The sequence below is a fragment of the Eleutherodactylus coqui genome, chromosome 1 (assembly GCF_035609145.1).
Source record: "Eleutherodactylus coqui strain aEleCoq1 chromosome 1, aEleCoq1.hap1, whole genome shotgun sequence".
In the NCBI taxonomy this organism is placed as follows: Eukaryota; Metazoa; Chordata; class Amphibia; order Anura; family Eleutherodactylidae; genus Eleutherodactylus; species Eleutherodactylus coqui.
Window position 1 is genome coordinate 148,392,950 of NC_089837.1, and position 26,763 is coordinate 148,419,712.

At 43.3% G+C, this 26,763-nt stretch overlaps 1 protein-coding gene across 2 annotated transcripts in view; it reads right to left on the reverse strand.

The window, feature by feature from the left end:
* LAMP3 (lysosomal associated membrane protein 3) overlaps window positions 1-26,763 on the reverse strand; it is a 42,962-nt gene that overhangs the window by 11,199 nt on the left and 5,000 nt on the right. Inside the window, exons 2-6 of one of the 2 annotated variants that reach the window (XM_066601592.1) lie at window positions 14,476-15,146; window positions 12,129-12,248; window positions 8,530-8,587; window positions 5,930-6,097; window positions 3,190-3,965 (exon numbers count right to left, since the gene is read on the reverse strand). In XM_066601592.1, coding sequence (XP_066457689.1) covers window positions 3,826-3,965; window positions 5,930-6,097; window positions 8,530-8,587; window positions 12,129-12,248; window positions 14,476-15,146 — 1,157 coding nt within the window. In that variant the 3' untranslated portion in view covers window positions 3,190-3,825. Of the gene's footprint in view, window positions 1-3,189; window positions 3,966-5,929; window positions 6,098-8,529; window positions 8,588-12,128; window positions 12,249-14,475; window positions 15,147-26,763 lie in introns of those variants that run through there. The other variant, XM_066601597.1, reaches the window with a different exon arrangement.

The window sequence follows — 26,763 nt, forward strand, 5'->3', positions numbered from 1 at the left end:
TCCAGCCAATCAGGAGGCTGGAATCGGCAGTGGACCGCACAGAAGAGCTGCGGTCCACGAAGACAGAGGATCCCGGCGGCCATCTTCAGCGGTAAGTATTGAAGTCACCGGAGCGCGGGGATTAAGGTAAGCGCTCCGGTAAGCTTCCTTTACTTCCCTGCATCGGGGTTGTCTCGCGCCGAACGGGGGGGGGGGTTGAAAAAAAAAAAAACCCGTTTCGGCGCGGGACATCTCCTTTAACAAATCTACAACTACACTAGCAGATGGTAATATGAATAAGTAGCAGGTATTGGATTGTATTTTGGCATGTAAAACATGTAAGCTCACAAGCACACGTCAAGGGTCTTCCTACCGGTAGTTGTCTTGTGAGACAGTACTCTAACAAGACAATTTTAATAAGAAAAAGGGAACCCTCTCTACAATTGTCCCAACAAAGACAGCCCCATGCTGGAACCTAGGAAAACTGGCTCGCCCTACATGGTAACAGCCAGGAACATCAGACAAAGATGTAACTAACATCTGCATACCAAAAGACACAGGCGAATTCAAACACAAGACATCGTTCACACAAGGACTCTGCACACCTACAGACGGACAGACAAAAAAGACAAGGCCCTACTGTCTCCCTACCAATGGAAGAAGGGGAATAAACAGGACAAGGCTCGGGTGTCCACCCACCAATGCATGGGGAGGACAAATAAACATGGACCGGGCGTCCGACTACCAATCAGACAGGCGGATCACATAAAGGGCAAAGTTTAGACACAGGACATCAGATAAAAATGTATGCTTGCAGAGCACAAACCTTCACATGACCAGATTCCTATTGTGGAATTCTCGTGAAGGATGTACATGAAACGGATGGTGCAGAGGGCAGTGTGTCCGGCCCCTTAAAGAGGAACAAGTTATACAGTGTAAGCCCCATTTACTTATTTGTGAATTGGAAGTTAGATCTACATATATCAGTATATTCAGTGACGTTATTATCCCATACAAAGATCTGTGTACTCAGTTTGACAGGATATGGAAGCACTGTATAAATATATATTTGTTCAATTAGCACTTGTACCACAGCCAAGTACAATCAGTTCCTCTGGTTTAGCCTTTTCATTGCAGTGTTAGACTCTGATACAATAGGGGAACGATATCCATATTTTATCTAATACATTGAAAGTGTATTGACGTCATGCTTAATCTTTTTTCATGGAAGGTATACCTAGGAACTGAAAACACAAAGCAGAACATGCTGCAGCTTAGTCATGTAGAATGTATTCACATGCTATGTGGTTTTGTTACCAAATTCCACGATGGCACTGTGACCGTCACAAGTCGTAGAGGATAAAGAGGAAGTCTATGTTGCAGCTGTCCAGTGGAGTTATACTAGTACATTACTAAGCCTGGGTGATTAACTGAATGAATTCGCCCTATAGAGCCGCACAATTCTGATTTTTAGCAGAATAGTGAAATTCGGTTTAATGATATTGAAAAAATGGACACTGTGCCACACTACTAGGGATCATTACTCCTGGCACAGTTCATAACGGAGGACAGAATGCGGTGGAAAATGTAAAAATGGAATATAGCCAGGAATTATTCTACCCTTAGGCCTTATGTCCACGGGCAAAATATGATTTAAGATCCGCAGCGGATCTCCCGCATGCGGATCCGCATCCCATAGGGATGCATTGACCACCCGCGGGTAGATAAATACCCGCGGATGGTCAATAAAAGTGATTTAAAAAAAAATGGAGCATGAAAAAATCTGGACCATGCTCCATTTTCGTGCGGGTCTCCCGCGGGGACGGCTCCCGCGGGCTTCTATTGAAGCCTATGGAAGCCGTCCGGATCCGCGGGAGACCTAAAATAGGAATTTAAAAGTATTTACCCATCCGGAGCGGACCGCGAAGGTCTTCTATTCCTCACGGCCGGATCTTTCTTGCTTCGGCTCGGCGGATGTGCCCGGCGCATGCGCGCGGCACGTCGACGACGTGCCGGCGACGTGCCGCCGGCGTGACAAATTCATCCGCCGGCCGAAAAAGAAGATCCGGCCGTGAGGAACAGCAGACCTTCCCCGCCCGCTACGGATAGGTAAATTCTTTTAAATTCTTCTTTTCAGCGCTCATGTCCGCGGGGCAGGAGGGACCCGCTGCAGATTCTACATGTAGAATCTGCAGCGGATCTGATTTTCCCCGTGGACATGAGGCCTTAAAGAGGATGACTGAGATTAGAGAAAAAAAATCTGCATTGATTTTATTTTTTCTTTCCATTAAACAGGGCTGCTGTGTCTGGTATTGCAGTACATCATTAAGGTACTGCATGTGGAGTGAGCACCAGTTTTAGAAACAGTTTACGCACAGAAGAGTCGCACTATTTCTGGGAAAAAATGTAGATCAGTTTTTCTAATCCTTAACAACGTTGACCGTGGCAGCTCGCCGTCAGTCATGTGCAGTTACGTTTTTTCTTTTTTAAATGTTTGTATTTCTCGCACTGTCACAGTCACTAAAAAAGTGAAAGCACATGCCTTTCTATGCCTGCGTTTTGTTGTGGATGCCAATTGCATATTCCGCAATTGGAGTCTGCCCTTGTGAGCCTGACCTTTCGGTGCACTATTTAAATCCTGCACTTCCTGTTCATAGACTTTAGTACTGCAGCTCCCGTAATGTCCTTGCCTGCATCTCACCCAGTTTGGTATCTTTCCCCCATGCCTCCTCAATACTATATCCCACCCACTACACCCAGTCATCTTGCTCCTCTCATTGCTTCACTAAAGTAACTTTGAGAGGAGAGCCAGTATTAGACTGACCGGCTAAAACCATATTTTGGAAAGAGTTTTTCAAAAATCAAGAAAATCTTCTAGGGGACATTATGGCTGCTACAGGGGATATTATGGCTACCATTACAGGGGACATTATGCTTCTGCTACTAGGGGCATTATGGCTGCTACAGGGGATATTATGACTGCTACTAGGGACATTATGGCTGCTACAGGGGATATTATGGCTACTAATTACTACAAGAGGATAGTATGGCTATTTATTACTACAGTATGTATGTATTTTGTGACGAGGGGTGACGGATGCAGGGAGGGGACGCCATTCCGCTATTCGCCTCAGGCAGCAGTAGAGCTAGGGGCATCCTTGATTACAGTAATAGAAAAGAACAGAACCAACACAGTTGTTCTATTACAATAGAACACTTTATTTGTACCTTTTTATTTGTCGAAGACTTCAATACACTAAAAATGAACTCATCCCCTCAGCAGTGTGTGTGGCTCCCATCGGCTGTAGCTGCACAAACATGAGCTTTCCTTGTTTGTAATGCACGTGGTCCCTCACTGGCTGCTGCATATAGCCTATGTATTTGCCTTTATGACCTCCAGGTGGGCTGCTTATCATAGACATACTGCGCAGGCGCCGCTGAAGAATATCGACACATGTGCAGTACCACAGAGTGGATGGCCGGCCCACAGCTGCTGACATGATTGCTGATATCCCCATATACAGAGCCACAAAAGCTCACGCATTAAGTATATGTGACGTAAATGGAAATAATGTGGATTATAGAGTAGGATCACATGAAGATCCATATTATGCTTGTCTGAAACTGGGCTCAAACGGATGCGAATTGCAATTATCGTCACTTGCACATGAAAAGTGGATTTAAACAAAATGTTGGTCTTGGACAACCCCTTTAATAAATACTACAAAGCAAAAATTGTAAAACATGGAAGAGTTAGCATCTTTCACTTGCAGCTACATGTGGCCGCAATGCAAGGAGTGAAAATGAGGCAGATGACATCGGCTATGATAGGTGATTGCGAGAGATTCAGATTCGTTCGTATCCTGAAAGCCGCCTTCTTCTTGTAAGCAGGAACACGAGAAGGATTATAAGTATCAGCCCCACAATCGCCAAGGCCACACCCACCGGAACTAATAGTTTGTTTCTGTCTGGAAAACAGACTCTTTCTGTAATTAAAGTCACAGCAAAAAGTTGCAGATGAAATGTCACATCTGGAGTAGATCGAACTGATCAGTTTCACTAGTGTGCATGAGATCTTGTTGGCAGCACATACGGAGCAGTCTTAAGTCTATTAGTTTTGGTGCCACTCACTGGCGTAACTATAGGGGATGCAGGGGATGCGGTTGCACCCGGGCCCAGGAGCCTTCTCTATATAGGGGGCCCAGTACTATGAATGAAGGATTATAGTTGGGGGCCCTGTTACAGGTTTTGCCTTGGGGCCGAGAAGCTTCAAGTTACGCCTCTGATGCCACGTCTCCTATAATTTGTGTCTGTGACTTCTGCATGCTAATGTAGTGTTAGTGAATGAGCTTTAGAAGCAGTTAGAGAACTTGTAATCACATGCTTGTGCCTCAGTGAATAAAGGATTAGATGAGGAAGCAAATATAGAGAACTACAGGGAGAATTTATTAAAGGCTGACGATCTTACATCAGTCTTTGGCAGAACTGAGCTGGGAGGAGAAGTGCAAGATTTAAAAAGAGGTGCTCTGCTCTTAAAGGGATTGTGCTAAGTTATTAAGTCATCCCCTATCCACAGTATAGGTGATAACTTTATGATCGTGGGGGTCCGTCCACTGAGATTCCCACAGATCTTGAGAATAGGGTTCCCATTCATTTCAGTGGGAGCGCTGGAAATCGCCAAGTGTAAAAGATTGGCAGCGCTGTAATTGAAATCTGTTAATGTATCTGTGGTTCACATGCGCAACCACATGCTTCATTTATCTGGAGACCATGGGAGTCCCAGCGATTGGAACCCCACTGAATCATAAAATTATCCTTTATCACATGGATAGGGAATAACTTTAAAAATGTACTTTTAAAATTAGATCTAAATGAGTTAAAACAATAAAACAAATGACACTTTCCCATTCTCAGCCCCAACAATCCAGCGCTGCAGCACCGCAATTCTCCTGGTCTCTGTTGACTGTGGAAGTCAGGTGACCGCTACCTGCCAATCAGAGTCCATAGCATCACGCATTATGGCGCCCAGGATGTGAGTATTGATGACAGGAGAACGAGTTGTGACGCTGTGGCCTCTGGCAGGCAGTAGTCACCTGACTTCCAGTCAACAGAGAACAGGAGAGTCGCGGGCTACAGAGTTGGATGACTGAAGCTGTGAATGGGTAGATACCCTTTGTTTTGTTATTTTCGCTCACTTGTATTTAATTTTAAAAGTTACTTTTTTAACTGGACACTGCCCTTTAGGTATGGCACGTGTTTAGATGTTCATATGCCAGAAATTAAAATCTGCTTCAGCTATCAGCTAGCCTAGTTTGTGACGTAAATTAAATGTGTCAGACTGTGGCTCTTAGTCTCCCACTAAACTCTGCGCTGACCTCAGAAGAGCAAAAAGTTGCAAAAATATAATACAACTGGCAAGTATCATAATGTCCTTTTTTTTTCTTCTTTAATGCTACAATTGCGGCACACTACATGTAACAAATCCCCCCTATTTGTGTGGTAGTTAGCACAATAATGGCAGTGGGAAGCTAAACAATCTAAGCAGGTTTTGAAAGTGAAATAGCGGTTTTGCCTGTTTAGATAAAGATATTGTCATTGATCAGAGCCGTAACTTGAAGCTTCTGGGCCCCAATGCAAAACCTGTAACAGGCAACCAACTATAATGCTTTATTCATAGTACTGGGCTCCCTATATGGAGAAGAGAGGCCTTTTGGGCCCTCTAAGGCTCCTGGGCCCAGGTGCAACCGCATCCCCTGCACCCTCTATAGTTACGCCCCTGGTCATGATCATAGCCATAAAAATAGCCATGAACAAAAAGCGTTATGTTGATGACTACTTTGAAAGTGTGGATAGCCCTCAATTTATAAACCATGTCTATATCCAAGTAAACTCTACCTCCTCACACCTAGGATTTGCATCCAGTTTCATATCCTGTATGTTTTCCCCTTACCTTTGCTGAATGTCCCATTCTTAATTTCAAAAGCTTGGAGTTTGACATCTGCCAATATAAGTTCCAAGTTCTCTCCTAGCTGTACTGTTGGAGTCCTTTTACACATCACGGAGTATCCAACATCTGAAGACAACAGCTTCACTTTACCCGAATTACCATTCCATCGTCCTTAAAGCAAGGCAGAAAATTTATAATTAAGTAAAACAATAATTCTCATCTTTTTTATCTAGTGCCCCAAGCATCAATGTGATATTTATACAAGGGGTATCAACTTTGCTGCATTTATACCATAGTTGACAATATAGTCTCATTACTTATGGCCTCAGTTTGTCATTATTAAGTATGCTGTCCTCCTAAAACAGTCTTGTTTTGGCAATTGAAACGAATATAGTATTACTAAATAACATACTGATGCCAAATAGGCAATGGGATTTAAGAGAGTTTTTAAAGGGCCACTCTAGTGATTGTTTTTTCATTCATTATGCAGCTATTCCTGAGTATATATAAGTCAGGTAGTGTTAGCTTGGTTAGTTATTCCTTTTTATATGAATCTCCCAGCCTCTTCCTCCTGCGATGGTCATGTGATCTCAATTTGGACCAGCACATATCTACTTGGGGTTATGCTTTATGAAACTAGTCAATTTCCCAGTTTGTGTGATGCCGTTGCATGGAACCTACCACAGAAACTGCCTAGAGGGGGATATAGTTACAGTTACTGCTCATGATTAGAGGCTCCTGTCACGCAGTTATAATGGAGGAGCTCAGAGTTCCTCTGTACGCTTATGATCTGTAGCCTATTTAGGTGAATATAGAAGGTAATGATAATCTATATATATAAAATTGAATGTATGTCTGCGTGTCTGTCTGTCTGTTTGTCCTTTATGCGCTACTACACCATTCATCTGATCGCCATGAAACTTTGGGAAGTCGTTGAGTACACTCCTGGGAAGATTATAGGCATAGTACATTTATGCTATGATAAATGGCGCGTGTGCGAGCGCCGTCAACAGTTACGCCCCCCCACGTAGATCGTTCGATTTCCATCATTGCCACTAATTTTCTCACTTTCCGATGTCGTAGAAACATGAAATTTGGCACAGGCATTGATTATGTCATAAATAGAAAAGTTAATGGGTCCCAACTCGATTATTCAATTCTAAGCGCAAAAGAATTAGCGTCCAAATTTTACGTACGGAATCTAATTTTCTCACTTCCCAATATCATAGAAACATGAAATTTGACACGAGCATTGATTATGTCATAAATACGAAAAGTTAATAGGTCCCAACTCGATTATTCAATTCTAAGCGCAAAAGAATTAGCATCCAAATTTTACGTACGGAATCTAATTCTCTCACTTCCCAATGTAATAGAAACTTGAAATTTGGCACGAGCATTGATTATGTCATAAATAGTAAAATCTAATGGGTCCCAACTCAATTATTCAATTCTAAGCGCAAAAGAATTAGCGTCCAAATTTTACGTATGGAATCTAATTCACTTCCCAATGTCATAGAAACTTGAAATTTGGCACGAGCATTGATTATGTCATAAATAGGTAAAGCTAATGGGTCCCAAATCGATTATTCAATTCTAAGCGCCAAAAAAATTAGCGTCCAAATTTTACGCATGGAATCTAATTCTCTCACTTCCCAATGTAATTTGGCACGAGCATTGATTATGTCATAAATAGGAAAAGTTAATGGGTCCCAACTCGATTATTCAATTCTAAGCGCAAAAGAATTAGCGTCCAAATTTTACGTACGGAATCTAATTCTCTCACTTCCCAATGTAATTTGGCACGAGCATTGATTATGTCATAAATAGGAAAAGTTAATCTGTCCAACTCGATTATTCAATTCTAAGCGCAAAAGAATTAGCATCCAAATTTTACGTATGGAATCTAATTCTCTCACTTCCTGATGTCATCTATATATATAAAAATGAATGTATGTATGTCTATCTGTCTGTCCTTTATGCATTACTACACCATACATCTAATCACCATGAAACTTTGGGAAGTTGTTGAGTACACTCCTGGGAAGGTTACTGGCATAGTACAACTATGGGTGTTATACATTATAAAGCTGAGGTAACATGTAAGCTGCACTGCGATTGGTTGTTATATAATATACCACTGAGGTAACATAAAAAAGCTGCGCTGTGATTGGTTGTTATCTAGATATATAAAAACGAATGTATGTCTGTCTGTCTGTCTTCACAGCAACGCGCAACGGGTAAGCTAGTTAATTATAATTAAACTGTCCATTCAGCAAGCAGAAATGGTACAATCTGTAGCTACACATGTCCTGATCATGGGATAGATTTGAAAGTGAAAGTAAAAAATTTCACTCTCGAGATGGTGCCTGATAAAATCAGACAGGAGGCTGTACTGCATGCAAGTAGTTGCAATACACAGAGTAGACCTTCAAAGTGTGTGACAGGCAAACAGGTGAGGGGGGTAGGAATGGAAAAATGTGTTTTCACCAGAGTGACCCTTTGAGAAACAATACCTTAGAAAATATGTAGTTCCTAAGCTATAAAATACCATAATAGATCTATCTATAACATAGACAGTTTTCACCATATGTAGATCCTACCTGCTGATGCCACATAGAATTGCGCAGAAACTTCTTCAATGTAATAAGTCTTGCTTTCCTGCAAGAAAAGAATACATTGTACTGCATGGAGAAACATCACAACCCCTATCCCTTTTCACAAAATTATGCAGTGGGCCTATAATGTAAGATTCTGTTCACTCTTGCGCTATCAGCCTCTCTCAGGGGTTTGATTAAAGTTGAAAATGATGCCACATATTTTATTCTTATGCTACAATTACACTGGGTATATATATTTTTTTTAATCAGGGACTTTCTGTAATGTTTTAATATTGTATTGACATAAGCGTGAATAGGCCACCTATGCTAAAGGACTTCTACAAGGCCCAATGATTGGGCAAGATGCCACCAATTCCCCAATGAATGAGCAGGCGCTCATCAGGCAATTCATCTCAGGTTATATGCAGCACAAAAAATTATTGTTGTTGGCAGCGAATCTCTCCGTATGAATGGGGGTGACCGTGCTATCTACATTGATCAAGCTATATTTGGGACAAATGATCTTATGAGTAAGAATGAATGTCCCTTAATAGAGTTTGATTCAACCCCTGTGGATGGGCCCAGTAGATGAGCGCTAGTACAGCTATGCATGTAAAAAGACCATTAGAAGAGAATAGTCTCCATTCAATTTAGACATCAAGAGATCATTTGACACTTTAGTTTCTGTAGAATGTAGAGTATAAAAACAGGATTGTAAGGGGTCGAGAAGAGGGTTATCTGAGATAGCTTATTAAGTGAGAGTAGACTAGATGTTCCAGGATTAGATGTTTGAGATGAAGGAAAGATTAGAGACAGGTTGGTAGCTAGCATCGTAGGACAAGTCAAGTTTCTTTAGTATTGGGAATATGACTGCATATTTAAAAGAAGCTGGAAAAAATACTAGAAGAAAGAGAGGTTAAATATTGTAGTGAGGAGAGAGACTGGAGGAGGTGTGAAGGAAAAGGGTCACTAGTAGAGGTAGTAGGGTGAGAAGAAGAGAAGTGACAACTTTTGATGTAGGGTCAAATGCTGAGAGTGAACTAGAAGAGATGCAGGAAAGAAGGGGATCAAGGCTAGTTAGGGACTGGGAGGTTATTTTCTGCTGGATGTTGTCAATTTTCTCTTTGAAGTAAGTGGCCAGCACTAATATTGATAGGTGGCTGCAGCTTTGGGCTACAAAGGGACTGAAAAATCTCAAGAAGACACCGTACACTGATTGTAATCTGTGACCCTCAGGTCAGGTCAAGGGCTGACTCTGAGGTCCATTATGTTGTAGATTAATACTTACTGGTCTAACATGTCTCCTGAGAAACTGGAACTGATTGAGTTTGTGCAATTCTTAACCATTCTGTACATATTACATTGTGCAAACAGTAGCCTCTGTATTCATACAGCATATAAAACATTAGTCATATACGAAACATATTCAAAAAGGTTACAGAAATGACAAAGAGAAAAAAAGAAAATTGGTGAACTTCAGAGATGTGTAGGCTTTACACAGACGCATTCAGATAGTTCAGAGATGTCATTGCTTTAGAGATGAGCGAGCAGCCAAATGCTCGAGTCCGCGTTATTTGAGTCGAGCTTTTTATAAAATTGGAGAGCGCTCTTTCTCAGGTGGGGTCGAACACGGCTTGACGCTCGTTCGAATAACGAGCACCATCGAGTACGCTAATACTCGAACGAGCATCAAGCTCGGCAGAGTATGTTCGCTCAACTCTACATTGCTTCTTAACATATTATTAGTTCTTATTATAGGCACGCGCTGAACAAAGACTTCTTTACGAGGAAGAGTTAAACTAGTAGCAGTACAAACACGCCCTGTACAGCCTCCAAAACTCAGTGCCCAGCTTTCTGCTTCCTTTCTGCAAGTGAATTTTTGTCTTTATGAGATGCATGCACCCCTGAGGCTCGGCGCCAGCATTCCCCACTTCTATAACTACTCATAAGAATGTCCCTGTTAATAGCCATGTTATTGTACATACACTTAAAAAATATTTTGTTTATACTATATATATATATATTATAATTTATTTTTTTTGTATAGAGGGATTCCAACATTGTTTCATCTTGTTATTTAATTTACTTCACTTGCACAACTTTTTATGCAACTATTGCTTTCCTACACAATCCTCAATAGTCGCTATGATTTTCTCTACTTCTGCAGTTAAAGGCTGTGTGGCACAAGACCAGAACTTGTGACTTTAAAAAGTGAAGTGGTAACCTCGTGCAGGAAATAAGAGCTCTTACCAGTAATGTCACGTTAATAATTACCCAAATTTAGATAGAATCATTTCAAAACAAGAAACTTGAGAAATAGCTGCTTTAAAATGTCATCATTGCTCAATTTTTGCAGATAGCTAAAAAAGAAATATGCTCCACAAGTGATCTTAATGCTTCTTGACTTAAATCCAGCTCTGTAAGTGGCTTATGAGTCATTCATGACTTATTGGCTTTCAACATATTAAACCTCAGATTTTTTATTTATTTTGTGATCAAAGCTTTCTTGCAAACGTATGTAGTGCAGTACAGTGTACCTATGACCGAACAGCAAGCAGGCTGTGCTAAGACAGGGTATTGACAGGCTGGCATGCTTCACAGATCCAGAGGAATTAATGAGGCTTCCGGCTCCCTTAAGAATTCATCGGCATGCCGCGATTGCATTGCAGGGTGTCGATGGATGGAGGGAGAAGCCCTAATCATCCGCTTACATGCAGTGATCGCTATTGATCACATGTAAGGGGTTGAATGGTCGGGAGCGGAGCATTATCTGCTACCGGCCATTAGTACAGGGTCCTGGTTGTCATCTGACATCCGAGACCCAGGTTTTCCCTGCAAATGATTTCCATGCTGAGCTTAGATTAGGCGGCTGTAAAAACGCAGCGGCTTAGCCTAAGCCCTCTTCGTCACCACCATAAAAACCTGTATGGCTGGTCACTGAGGGGTTAAAATACTACTAACATGGACACCAAGTAATAGCTAGGCATATACCACTGTCTCTCAGAGATTGGGCAGTGTATATTCTATTGAATACTATATACACCAGTTGCAAAGTGGAAGTGCAGTATATCACTAGTCATAAATGGATGGACTCTTTGTGGACCTCGAAATAGGTATCTGTATCATAGATTGCAACCACTTGTTTTATACAGTGACTTTATAACCATATTTGTAAAGTATGGGAGTCTGAAATGTAATTTTTGTGAAAATCATCAAGTGTTATATAACAGCAGTATTGGGCTGTATTTATATGAGCAAGAAAATCGTACAGGTTTTGCGCATTGTCTATTTACATAGGTGATTTTCTCAATCAATCTGCAGAAATCTCACCCATTTTTTCCAATGGGTGCGGAAAAAAATTGCTGCGCACTCACATGTACGTGCAAGTTTCAAGCAAGTGCAATGCAAATTTTTCCTATTAAATAAATGTGATTTTGTCGCAAGACGCATCTCAATCTTTGGAATAATCGCATGCTTACAAGGGTGATATTGGTCTACGTTCCTCAGACTGATATCGCACTTGCCTAAGTAAGTAAGGCCTTATTTGGTAAAATAATAGCCCCTTGCAGGTAGGAAGGATGCCACGTTCTACTTAAACTTACCTTAATGAAAGTAAAATTGATAGAACCTTCCGGAAATTGCAAGAGAAGATTTGATTTGGAATCGCCACATGTTCCATTTGCATTTGTGTGTTTTGGCTGAATGTTGAAATATCTTCTGTCCTGTAAAAAGCAATATGTTATACAGATTTGTATACATGATGAAATATGTGAGGCAGTGATTATAACACCCATGTCTTAATAAGAAATCATTCATGTCAGCCCTGGGAGATCACACTCTTAATTGGGACATTTACAGGGCTTTTCCAGGGAAATACTATTGATGACCTGTCCTCAGGGTAGATCATCAATAGTTGATTGGGTGGGGTCCACCACTCGAGACCCCAACCGATTGGCTGAGTGCGCGCATGCTGTCAGCGCCGCAAATACACAGAGGTCGGAGCGGAACAGCAGAAGCCTCCGCGCCAACCTCTTTGAAGTGTCCGAAGCTTGTAACTGAAATCAATGAGAGCTGTGCCTGCAGTTATAAGTACTGGCCAATACACGGAGGTCTGCATGGAGACTTCTGCTCCAAATACATAGAGGTCGGAGTGGAAGCATCCGTGATTACCTCCGTATAGTAGCCAGCGCTTGTAACTTCTGTGCGGAGTTTCTGTGCGGCAAATCCGCCTGCGGCTCCTAATCCCGGGAGTAGCCAGCCATGTGGACAAGATTTAGCAAAAAATCTTGTCCACACATGGCAGTCAATCCGTTACGGCAAAGGCGGGCAGAAACGGCGATGCCGTGTGGAATTGACAGCCTCAGCATGTCATTTTATTTTCCTCCGTTGCGACCTCACTCCTCTCTATGGAGAAAGAAAGCCGCAATGGAATGCTGTCGGCCGAACCGCTCCAAAACCCACGGCGAAATGCCGCGAGTTTTGAAGCTGCGGCTTTCCCGCAGAAATCTCACAGCTTTTTAGTGCGGCCAAGACATGAGATTTCTGTCTCTTGGGAACCCAGCCTAAGACACAAAGATTATCGCTCACAAGAGGGCTTTTGAACTAAATTTGAGCGATAATCGTTGTGTCTAAATGGGGCTTTACTGGTTTCCTACAGCTGGACCTCTGTGATCAGCTCAGGAGCTGCAATAGCAAGGACATCACCTTTTTGGTGACCATTGCATTGGACTTTCTACATCAATTGTTATAACATAATACTTTATCATATATTTTTCTTTAACTTGACCCTTATCATGGTGTGCTCGGCTGTCAGGGTGATTCATGTACACTTTGAATTACTTTACAATGGGTTTTGTTGTGTAAAGAGAACAATAGCTTTTTAATGGGTTAAGGATAAAATATCTGTCTGCTATCTCAAGCTAAAGTTTGCTGCATCTGTATGCTGTTGCTAAGGCAAATCTCACACAGGCGTTTGCAAAAATGTCGCTTTCTAAAACGCAGCATTTTACAGCGTTTTTGAACAGCGTTTTCAAATGTGTTCAACAGCAATTTTAATGCACCATCATTGCAATGGGTGATGTGCTGCATTAAAAAGAGCTGCAACACATTAAGGTAGAACAGACAGTGTTCGTTTAGTATGGCATTGGAAACGTCGCACTAAAACGCTCATCTGAGAAGCCCTATTGAAATCAATGGAGGCTCAGTACAGCGTTTTTAGTGAGTGTTTAAAAATGCTTTAAAAATTGCCTGTGTAAGAGTGGCCTAAGAGTTTCTTTCTAAACTCTTTTGATACCGCCAATAGCACACGAGCGAAAACCAATTGCAGTTTCCACTCGCAGATGAAAAATTGCAGCATGCTCCATTTTCCTGTGGATTCCGCACGGATGGCTTCCATTGAAGTCAATTGACATTGCGGACGGGCCAGGGATTACACGGGAAAAGCAGAAGTTTTAAAGAAAAAATCTGTACTGCACATATCAGACGGCGAGCCGTGCGGACCATCCGCAGTGCAAAAAAAAGAAAAAGAAAGCAGGTACGCACAAACGCCGCTGCAGCCAGGGCCAGATTCAGCTGCGAAATCCGACCTATCCATGTGCATGTAGCCTAACAAATATATAATTTTCTGTTTTTAAGGGACTGATCATAAAAGTACATTTAGTTATTCTATAAACGCAACTTTTTTCTATTCAATTCCTGATTCCATCCATCTACTGTTATTATACCCTTCTGTTCCCCCAACTGTTGATTTTCATTGACCGACCCATTCAAAGCTATTAGAAAGGAGCATGGTGAATAAATTTCACGTCTTTCATATTGTGGTAAACTCTACTAACTTGGCTGGTCATGTAATTAACTCGATGAAGTAGTTTTGCCATTTTATGTATGTTTTCTGGCTTAGTTCAGAGATTTGCTTCTCTACAATATGTAAACACAGATCCATATACTTACTGTTCTTTCTTTTGTTGAATTATCTATTTGAAGCTCTAGCCCCATAATTGCAATAATACAAGGTCCTTTGCCATCTTTGACTGTGTAGTTCCCAATTTCTGGTGGTGAGGACGTTGGTGGCAATGTTGGAGTAGCATGGGTGGTGGTGTTAAATGGTGCATGAGTAGTAGTATTGGTCACTGGTAAATGGGTGGTGGTGTTAAATGGCCCATGGGTTGTAGAGTTGGATGGAGCATGTGTTGTGGCGTTGGATGGAGCATGTGTTGTGGCGTTGGATGGAGTATGTGTTGTGGCGTTGGATGGAGTATGTGTTGTGGCGTTGGATGGAGTATGTGTTGTGGCGTTGGATGGAGCATGTGTTGTGGCGTTGGATGGAGTATGTGTTGTGGCTTTGGATGGAGCATGTGTTGTGGCGTTGAATGGAGCATGTGTTGTGGCGTTGGATGGAGCATGTGTTGTGGCTTTGGATGGAGCATGTGTTGTGGCGTTGGATGGAGCATGTCTTGTGACGTTGGATGGAGCATGTGTTGTGGCGTTGGATGGAGCATGTGTTATGGCGTTGGATGGAGCATGTGTTGTGGCGTTGTGCTGTGCAGAAACCAGAATGCTAGACAAATCATTTAGCATAATAGATGATGATATTTCCGCAGATGTATCAACTAGGAAAGTTCCTAAAAAACAGCAAAAGTAAAAAAAAAAATCAGATTACAATATAAACAAATGCTATTGAGAAATGCAGTTGTACTTTTTCCCCCTCCAAAAAATAGTATTTCATATACAGGGTGATCCAAAGGTATGGAAACACCTGAATAAATGGAAAACAGTAGATGGGAACGCCACCCAGAATGGGGCATGTTGCTAAGGGGAAAAATCTGTGAGGGTTGTTGTCCTGCATGGTGGCCATTTTGAAAGCTGCCATCTTGGAACCATGTTGATATTTTCAAATGGCAAGGGGTGCATATGACATATACATCTCATAGAGAATTTGATGAGGAATATACTTTTGTTCCTGCAAAAATTATTATCAATTTTCTCTTTGTTACAGACACATATGTCTGCAAGATTAACACTCAAGGAGAGAACAGAGATTATGCTGGTGTCCAGGAAGCACAGTACTGAGCCAGTGCAGCAGATTTCAATGGTCGGCACCTTAATTTCACCCATCGGCCATGGTGCAGTTGGCAAATTGCTTGCCAAATTTCCCCAAACATTTTCTGTTTTGGATCTGCTAAAAAGTGGACGTAACAAAACTGTCACTGACAAAGCAATATAAATAGCTGTCCTGGCTTTCTTCTTCAAGGGCCCACATTGTAGCCCCGCCATTTGTCACAGGAGATCGGGGTGAGTCGAGGCACCATCAGGTAGATACTGGCTGCGCACCAATCGCGCCTGTACAAGATGTAGTTGCTGCATTATCTCAATGAGGACGATCCTGTCGCCATGTTAAATCTGTGGAATGGATGTCTCAGCAATTGCACATTTCACTGAACAGGGAGGTGAACAAACTAAACCCTTGGTACTAGTCCGGCACAAATCCGCACTGGACATATTCCTCCAGAAAGTCAAATAGGACATGCGTACACCATTGGGAATGCACGCATTGTTTCCAATGAGCCGCCGCTGCTGCCGGCGGCTCCATTAAAAACAATGCGCTGCTGGCTCCCTGCATTCTTTTTCAGGGAAGGGCTTTACATATAAGCCCTTCCCTGAAAAAGAAACATTTTTGTGTAAAAAAAACCCCAAAATTTACCTCTCCGCCGCTGCCATGACCTCCACGGGCATGAAGAACACAACTGCCGCATGTAGCATTTTCCTTCACCCTCGCTAGTTAAAAGAATTCCCTGCTGCTACATCTGCCAAATCTGTGGCAGATACAGCAGAAGAATTCTTCAATTCTCAACCGCAGCTGTCACACTGTCAGCTGTCATTATACTCATGAAGCCCTTCCCTGAAAAGCTATTGACAGCTGCCAGGGCTTAGCCGCGACTTCTGCCACTGTCCCCGGCTTTGTAGCGCTGCTGAGCTATCAGCAGCCGGGAATTTAAAATCTCCGCCTGCTGGTAACTCTGATTGTGATTAGCTGAACTGCTTTAAATCCCCGGTTGCTGATAGCTCAGTACTACAGAGCCGGGGACAATGGCAGAAGTCGCGGCTGAGCCCCGGCAGGTAAGTATAGATTTTCTTTTTGTGACACTATATTAAAAGGTTTTTCAGGGAAGGGCTTATGAAGCCCTTCCCTGAAAAGCCATTGATGGCTGCCGGGGCTCAGCGGCGACTTCTGCCACTGTCCCGGCTCTGTAGTACTGATTTTAAATCCCCGGCTGCTGATAGCTCAGAACTACGGAGCCGGGAACAGTGGAAGAAGTCGCGGCTGAGCCCCGGCAGCAGAAGGGAGGTGAGTATTGATTTTTTTTTTAATACACTTTTTTAAATGGCTTTTCAGGGAAGGGCTTTGTCAGGTTGAATAAAATACTTGCAAGTTGGTTGTACATTTCGCTATGTAAACAGGAAGATATTCATCCCCACCTGCAGCTGTGTGATTACTAGTAAAATGAAATGAAATGAGTTGTGCACCGATCAGCGTTTGTTGATCAGCACTTGTTACATTGGCCGGTGTAAAAAGACCTTTTAGTTAGATATTGTGAAGGGGTTTATCTTTACCATGGAAAGTATCGACTTTTGTTGTCTTCTGTGCTCTTCCAGGCCTTTTGGTGAAATTGCCAGTGCTATTCTTTTAAAGGGGTTTTCCAGGCAAAATACTATTGATTACTTATCCTCAGAATAGGTCATCAATCACATATATTTCCTTAAGTGAAGAGATATTTTTATGTTGTCGTTTGATCCAATTACTTGATCATATCTTTTCAGATTTGGCCATTAATGCCCAATGTCCACAGGTGGATTTTAATTATAAATCTGAGCAAGTCTCCTGCGCCGGAAATCCAGACTTCTAGCCGCCCATAGGTATGCATTAGCATCCGCAAGACAATTTGAAGAATGCACATGTGATTTCTTTCCCGCGTACGGATCACACACACGGAAAGAAATTGCAGCATGCTTCATTTTTCTGCGGATCCCGCAGGAACGGCTTCCATTGAAGTCAATGGAAGCCATCCGATCCACAGCACAGCCACAACTGTCACTGCTGACATGCCGCGGATCCATGGTAAAGCAGGAGATTAAAAAAGAAATTGCACTGCGCACGTATTGGGCACGTCGCCGGCGCACCCGGACGAATCGGTCATTCTGAAGAAAAAAGATCCGTCCGGCACGGAGGAGATCTGCGCGCGAGCTGGACAGGTAAAAAAAATGTTTTTTTCTGTCCATGTCTGCAGGCTCGGTTGGATTCGGCTGCGGGATTCAGCTGTGGAATATGTGCGTGCCCGTGGACATTGGGCTTCTGTCTCCATAGTGACCACAGTCTAGGTCCCACGTCGCATGAGTTATAAATAATGCACATCACTAGATTTCCAAAGAAATATTCACATTTTCTAAAGACATCTTTAGTTTCTGCCCTACTTTACTCAATTTATCACAGTTCTAATATTTTCTACAACGATAATATCTGTAGAGACAATATTTAAAGAAATCATAATCGTTTGTACTCTTTGCTAGTAAATACTCGTACACCATCCTATTATTGTTCTACATAGCAGGGAGGTGTCTGTCTATGATGGCCTTAGGTACAAAATTAAATTGGCAAAGAACTGAAGATGATGTATAATCCGAGTGTGCTTTAACAGTTCAGCTACTCAGTCATTCACGGTCTTTTCATCTAGTGAGTGATTATTAGTTAGTCAATATTTCCTAAAAGGGACATTTCACATGGGACAGAATTATGCCACAGAATGCAGCCAAATCTGCAGCTGCAAAATTCCGTGGATTTTGATGCAGAATTGCAGGCAGGTTTTTAGCCATCTTCAAATCCACAGGTAGCCTGCAGATTTTGGTGTAGACTTTAGGCTGGGTTCACACAAGGCGGATTCCCGTCGGAAATCTCGCGGTTCGGCCGCAGCAAAAACCGTGAGATTTCCGCCGGGAGAACCACCGCGGTCTAAGCCGCGGCGGCTTTGAAGCGGCCCGGCCGCTTGCATTTCCGTTGCGGCTGGCGCTCCATAGAGGAGAGCGCGGCCGCGACGAAAATAAACAAAAAAAAAAGTAAATAGACATGCCGCATCTTTTGAAACCGCGTGGGCCGCAGCCGCGGTTTTGACCGGATTTACCGCAGCGGATTAGCCGTCCCGTGTGGACGACATTTTTGAGAAATCTCATCCACATGGCTGGCTAATCCCGAGATTAGCGGCCGCGGACGGATCTGCTGCGGCAAAACCGCGGTAAATCCGCTCTGTGTGAACCCAGCCTTACTGTGGCTTGCATTGCGTCATGCAGCTTTTTTCTGTGCCATAGTGGCGAGCGTATTTGGGCATGCACTCGTCTGTTTAAACCCTGAAATGAACATTCTGCATACATGGAGGATAAACCTGCTGTTGCAGTCTGTGTCTAACAAGTCCATAGACTTCTGTTAGCCAGACAGACACCAAAGGAGTATCCATTTGGCATAAGCTATACTGACATCAGTATACTTTTCCATCAATGATAATGAAAAGTGCCCTAAGCTTTGCAAATCAATTGCATGTAATTATAAAACACATACCACACAGTAAATGGAAGATAAATGTTTTGGCAGACTGTATGCTTTCTGGTAGAAAAAAAGGATAAAATAGGTCAGTACTTCTGAATAGAAATCTACAGGTGCATGTTAAACCATGGCTGCAACATACATAGAAGCAGAAACTGGAAAGTGGCAACAGCACACAAAATACATTTACTATCAGAAGAAATGATGTGTTGCAGCAAGTCGACTGGACAAAGGCTGCGACGACAGCCGAAACGTTGGCACCAATAAAGATGGAATTCTTTTAACTCTGTGCACTGACGTATTTGGGTACCCTACTTTGCAGCTCCAACACATCATTTCTTGCTGAACTTTATAGGGGTCACGGATCCAGACTCCTTTTGGGAGCTCACAACATAAAACGAAAGGAGCCTCCCTTATTTGATAAGAGCACACAAGTGCTGTTGTGTTTGCGTTATTTACTATCAGAAGTATACATGCCTATAATAAATACTCGCCCCCCATTTACCTTCTGTCCCTCCTATTGAAGATTATAAATGGTATCCTACCCTCCCTGGTTTTATTTGTAGGCTTAATCCCAAGAGAGGAGCATTCTTAGAGGTAGGTATCCATCTTTCCCAGGTTAAGATCAAACCACCTGGTATTAGCGGTAGGACCCATCTGATAGCATGGTCACCTGGACGTTGGTAGATGGGCCAATATGATTTGATCAAATTATATACCCAGACCCTTGCATTATTTAATGTGGTTAGAGAATTGATTATAGGTATGTATACCTCTGATCGTAAATGTATTTTCCGTGCTGTTGCCACTTTTTGGTTTCTGCTTCTATGTATGCTTTCTGGCATCTGGGCAGGACCTTCAGTCTTAGGCCACCTGCAGACGAGCGAGACCCGACCAGAGCACCTGCAGGGACGAGCGCGTACTCACCCGCGCCCGGCGGCCCCGGCTCTTTCATGTGTCGGCTGCCGGGCAGCCGGCGCATGCGCAGACTGGAGCCGGCGGCCGGGTGAGTGACGTATATGTGCTAGGCTCTGCGAGCCCCGCACAAAAATAGGATATGCCGCGGTTTGTTTGCTGCGCGACATTTCGCACGGCCAAACCGCGGCTGTCTGCATAGGAGTGCGTATTGTAATGTACTCCTATGCAGGCTTTGAGCGGCGGAAATCCCGCGGGAAATCCCGCCGCGGGATTTCTGCCCGTGTGCAGGCGGCCTTATTGTTTGAATTGTTGATTAGATTGTTTAATCTATAATATCTGATTTTACTTATACATGTGCAGTGCCTGAGGAGCGGTCCTACAGCCGAGGAGATAACGGGGTAGATTAGGGCCTTGTCACGTGGCTCTACTATCTCCTCTCCTGGCGGGAAGCTTGGGACCCGACAAAGTTACTGCTGGGGGAGATTCACAGGGAAAACCTAATCCGCGGTTCACCTTGAGTCCTTTTTTTCCTCTGCGGTGAATCCAGAAGTTGGAATAAAAGAGTCCACACACAGGGATAACTTTCTAAGCAAAACCAGGAACGGTCGGTAGTGCTCGTATGTACGTTTACTTGAATAAATGGTTAACAGTTCACAAACTTTACATCAGCCAGCAGGACACTGGTGCGAACACAATAGTGGTGTGACAGGGAGGATTCACACGATGGCAGATGAATCCACAGTCGGGGTTCTGTTCCCGGCGACTCTCCTTACTCTCTCTCCAGCTCTTTGCTGGTACACACTCACAGTTAGACGTTACACTCAGTGCTGCCTGGCGGTTCCTCTCACTCACTCTCAGCTCTCCATTTTAGCACTGAGGTGGCCTGGGTAATTTGCTCCCAGGGTAGACATTACACAATCGCTCACCCTCTTCCATCTTGGAGATCCTCACAGGGCGAGGCACAGTCTCTCACATTCACAAAAAAGGCTCTCTCTTCCCAAGACTCCAACTCAGACTCTTGCAAGACCAACTCTCCTGGACTGCTTTTCAAGAAGGACCTTTGCAAAACTCTCTCCCTTAGGGCTCCTGTCCACGGACGATAGTGCATTGCGTTACTCGTGGCGATAATCTGGCGTTGCTATGGAAACCCCTTTCCACAAGTGGAGAATCATAGCGCTTCTCGGCTCGCGGAACTCAAATCGTGGCATGCTGCGATCTGCGGCGATTCTCCACGGTGAGCCTATCTGTCAAATAGGCCCACCGCAGAGAACTGTCAGTTCTCTCCCCTGCTCCCCGGCGGTGGAATATCGCTAGCAATATTCCACAGCGCCTGTGGACAGGGGGCCTTAGAATCACTGTACTCACCTTGCAAACACATGTATATCACACAATCACGTGATGCACAACAAGATACATTTTTCAGACATAACCCAGACGTTAACCTATTCAGTGCTGCAGAGGTGCAATCAAATACACACACATTTAAGACACTGACAATACAATTGCATGAGACAAACACATTCACAGTTATGGAGGGGTCCCATTAAGTTTAGGCCACTACACATGTACCCTCTGAATTGCAAAGTGCTGCGTGATAGAAAGGTAATTATTCTTTTAACATCTAAGGATCCAACAGAAAATGGGATCTCAAGAAAGTTAGTTAAGTGCTTGGGGTAAGAATATGCATTTGTAATGCATGTAATACATTTACTTGTAAAACAAAATATAAATGTTTCTCAAACCCTTTAAACATTTGTAGCATATCTACAGAATCTGCCATAAATGTTTGAAGGTCTCACCTATCATATCTACAAGATCACTTGATTTCTCTTGCTGAGAACAATCACATTTTGCTCTAATGGCTAAAGGCCCTTTTAAGCATCCTGTCCACGGGCGTAACAATATCCCGCCACAGAGATCTGGGGAGCAGGGGAGAGCTTACAGCTCTCCGTGCTGAGCTATCTGACAGATAGGCTCACCGCGGAGAATCCCAGCATGCTGCGATTTAAATCCAGCGAGCGGAGAATCACTATGATTCTCCGCTCATGGACAGTGGGGCTGCGCTTTCCATAGTAAGTCTATGGAAAGTGTTCACTGCGTTTTCCCCGGCCGGATTATCGCCGTGGGAAATGCAGTGAAAAATCGCCCGTGGACAGAAGGCCTTACAGGCAAAGATATAATCTTTCAAGAGACTAAAAGATTGAAAGATTTAGCAATCTATTTGCATAAAGTGGTAATAGCCATTAACACTTTATAATCTTTATTTGCATTTAAAATGGCCTCCAGCAGCTGTTTCCAGAGCCCAGCACCTGCAAACAGCTGCCAGCACATTCCTTTGTTCTCTCATGGCTGCAAGCAGATTGCACTGCTCTCCCCAGGGCTACTGTAAACATGCCCTGGGAAGAAAAGCTTGCAGTCTATTTAAAGATAAGTGTGTTTGCTTTATCTCTCAGTGGCTGAACCATGGATTTTAAGTTAACCTTAACCCCTTAGTGGACAAGCTTTTTTTCATTTTCGTTTTTTCCTCCCCCCTTTTAAAAAATCGTAACTCCTTTATTTATCCATTGACGTCGCTGTCTGAGGGCTTGTTCTTTGCGGGATGAGTTGTATTTTTCACTGATACTATTTATTATACCATGCAATGAACTGAAAAAGTTTTACAAAATTCTAAGTGGAGAGAAATGGAAAAAAAACGAAATTCCGCCATCTTTCAGTGCGTCTTGTTTCTACGGCGCACAAACTGCAACGCAAATGACATGATAACTTTATTTTATGGGTCAGTACGATTAGTACGATACCAAACTTATAGTTTTTTTTTTTGCTGTACTACTTGAATTTTTTTAGCAAAAATATTTAATTTTTTAAAATTATTTTCTGCGGCCACTTTTTGCACACAGTAGTAGTTTTTTTTTATCTGTCAGCATAAATGAGCAAGGGCTTATTTTTTGTGTAACGTCCTGTAGTTTGCGTTGGTACCATTGTGGAATACAAATGACGTTTTACAAATGATCGCTTTTTATTGCATTTTTCTCTTGGAGACAGGGTGACCAAAAAAGCGCATTTCTGGTGTTATTTTTTTTTCTGACAACGTTCATCGTTCAGGGTAAATAATGTGTTACTTTGATAGATCAAACTTTTACGAACGCAGCGATACCAAATATGCATTTTTAAAGGTTTTTTAATAGAGATGATCGAACGTGTCCGTTACGGACACTTACGCACCCGGACACCGGCTTTCCCGAACACTTCAGTGTTCGGGCGTAAATGTTCGGGGGCCGCCGGGGGGCGGGGGTCGCCGTGGCAGCACGGGCGGCAGCAGCGGGGAACAGGGGGGAGCCCTCTCTCTCTCCCCCCACTCCCCGCCGCACCCCCCCGCGCTGCCACGGCGACCGCCGAACATTTTTCGCCCGAACACGGAAGTACTCGCAAAGTTCGGTGTTCGGGCGAAAAGGGGCGGGGCCGAACATGTTCGATCATCTCTATTTTTTAAACTTTTATTACCATTTTTTAAATAATTAGTAAAACTTTATTTATCTTATTTTTACTTTTTTTTCTTTTAGTCTCCAGATGGGACCACAACGTGCGATGCTTTGATCTCTCCTGCAGTATGATGTAATGCCACAGCATTACATCATACTGCGATCGGGCAGGCAGTCTATCAAGCCACGGGTATGGCTTGATAGGCATTCTGCCATGACAGCCCTGGGGCCTTTCAGAAGGCTGATATGACACCCGCACGGGGTTAAAATCATCGTTCAAATGAAAAGTGCACAATCTCCGTCCTTACATGTAATGATTATCGCTCATTTTGGCCGTTTGAACGAATTTTGAGTGATAATTAGAGATAAACGAGCATACACGCTAAGGACAATTACGCGAGCGAGCATTGCCCTTAGCGAGTACCTCCCCGCTCGAGAGAAAAGGTTCAGGAGCAGGGGGAGCGGGGGGGGGGGGGGAGAGGGAGAGAGAGATCTCCCCTCCATTCCTCCCCGCTCTCCCCCGCCGCTCCCTGCCCGCTGCCGGCAGCCGAATCTTTTCTCTCGAGCGGGTAGGTACTTGCTAATGGCAATGCTCGCTCGAGCAATTGCCCTTAGTGAGTATGCTCGCTCATCACTAGTGATAATCGTTGCGTGGAAAGGGCCTTAACACGGTACCAAACTTTTTTTGTTTTACCTCTGTGACCTGCATCTACCTCCAGTACAGCGGGTCCCTCAACAGGGCTGGTAGGGCAGCTGCTTTATTCAGGTGGAGAATCACTAGAGATGTGGCCACACATATGCTCATAGCTCTTTCCATTAATTTACCTGGGAGTCATGGAAAGACTGAGCACACATGTCATAAAAGTAAATAGATAACCGCTTTTTATTTCCTCATACACTTTGCTATCAATTCTGGTAAGCGTGTTGATGGCTTTCTTTTATATGTCTACGTCCATATCTATATTCATTTCTGCTTATGTCAATATGCTGTGTAACATACCTCGCCTCATTGTATATGCCTTTGTAAGATATTGTACTTTTCTCTTCTTTTAGGCTCAGTCAGACACGTGCTTTTTTCACACGTTAGGTGTGTTTGCGATTCGCATCTATTAGAACCAATGCTTTCCAATGGAAACAGTCACATGTCCGTTTTTTACATGCAAAAAAAATGCGCACCTGCAAAAAATAGGACAGCGATTCGCAAACGCACCTAAAATTTGCACATAAAGTGCGGCCCCATTGAAAGCAATGGGAGCAGATCGCTTTCACAGCTGCAGCAGGGGATTCTTTGGATGTGAAACCCCTGGATGCTGTCAGATACAGGGGTTTCACCTTGTGGTCAATGGGTTTGAATTCAATGAATGGCTGAGCGCTGCCTCTGATTGGCTGAGTGCAGGGACCAATCACAGGCAGTGCTCAGCTGTCATTCAATGGCTAAACGCTGCCTCTGACTGGTAGCGCTTTCTGGAGGCAGGGATTCTTCAATCCCCAGCCACCAGAATACAGAGAAGACTGCCGGGGACTAAGAGAAGAGCCGGACAGCACTTCTATGTGAGTTACCTTTTTTTCTTTTTCTACAGCTAGGGATGATTTTCAGGGAAGGGATTATATTTAAAGCCCTTCCCCAAAAATCCCTGCAGGCTTGCCGTCATCCCATTGCTTTCAAAAGCTGTGGCAGAGGATCGCAATCTTCTCTGTATGTTTTCAGTGCGGTCGACGCTGCCGCCGCCGACCCCATTGACCACAAAGTGAAACCCCTGGATCTGACAGCATCCAGGAGTTTCACATCCAAGGAATCCCCTGCTGCAGCTGTCACAGCCGCAGCAGGGAATAGCAATGGGACTTCACTTTATGTGCGAATTGTGCCATTATTTGGCCGCACCAGTGAGAATTTAAAAACACATCTTCCGCTGCAGTCACGCAAATTTTTTTTACATGTGTTCTGCTTTTCTTTTCATGCACCTAAATGCATGGAAAAAAAACCGCTCGTCTGATTGAGCCCTTATGTGTTGTTCTTCAATAAAGAATGTTTAAAAATATATTGGGACACAATTTGCTGCTTTATAACTTCTCTCACACCTAAGAGGTTCTAAATAACACATGCAGTTCTGGTTCCCCAAATCTTTGTGTCTGGTAATGAAATACTCTTTTTCTATTTCCTTTATGTCCACGTGAGAAAAATAAAGCACAAATGTGTCGCAAGTTAAGCTGCACTTATACAGAATGAAAGTGAAATAAGGAAGTTCAGAAATGAGGAAATGAATATTACAGTGTCTGCCCTACGTAGATGACGGGAAGTTTCATTAAACTGGAAACCAGTTACTGTATATGCAAGCGTCTTTGCATGTTATGTAGAGCTACATCTGCAATGACAGACAATAGAATCTATTTGATCATGCCAGAGCACGACATTCTGGGATTTGTGATACAGTCAACCTTCATAATTACAGGGTAGAGCATTCAGTTCTCGTCTGATGTTAATACAACGCTTTATGCTACTATTTCTGTATCACGCACACTGTTACAATGAATCAGTGATTGTCTTGCACCAATAAATGTCACCCAGGCTCAGAGTGGCCCACAGGGGAACAGGTGATTTCCCTGGTGGGCCCTGAACTGCACCCAATGCTGCACTACGTACAGACAACAATATCTCAGCCTGCCTATATATCTATATAATAAACTGCATAGATTATGTATTTATATGGACACAATCTGGCTGAAATTATATGTAATGGCCCATATCCTCCTTACCTGGCGCACGCCTTCTCATCAACACTGCAGGGACCCCCTTTACCAATCACCTTTCAGCCTATGCCCGGCTCACAGAGCTGAGAGGACCCCTAATCCAAGGGGAACAGACTATTGAGAGGGCCCCCAGAACAGAAAGAGTCTGAGGCAATATACATGCACTTTATATATTAAAAAGTAACATACCATACAAAGATGACTCTGTATTATGCCTAGTGCAGGGCCACAAGGAGTGGTGCATGATTTCTTTGGTCCTCCTTGAATACTTGTATCAGAAGGTAAAGGGCCTGGGGCTGTGCACGGTATGGTGAGGTGGGGAGTATGGGCTGCTATATACTCATAGACAATGGTCAGACTTAAAGGGGTTGTCTCGCGGCAGCAAGTGGGGTTATACACTTCTGTATGGCCATATTAATTCACTTTGTAATGTACATCGTGCATTAAATATGAGCCATACAGAAGTTATTCACTTACCTGCTCCGTTGCTAGCGTCCCCGTCGC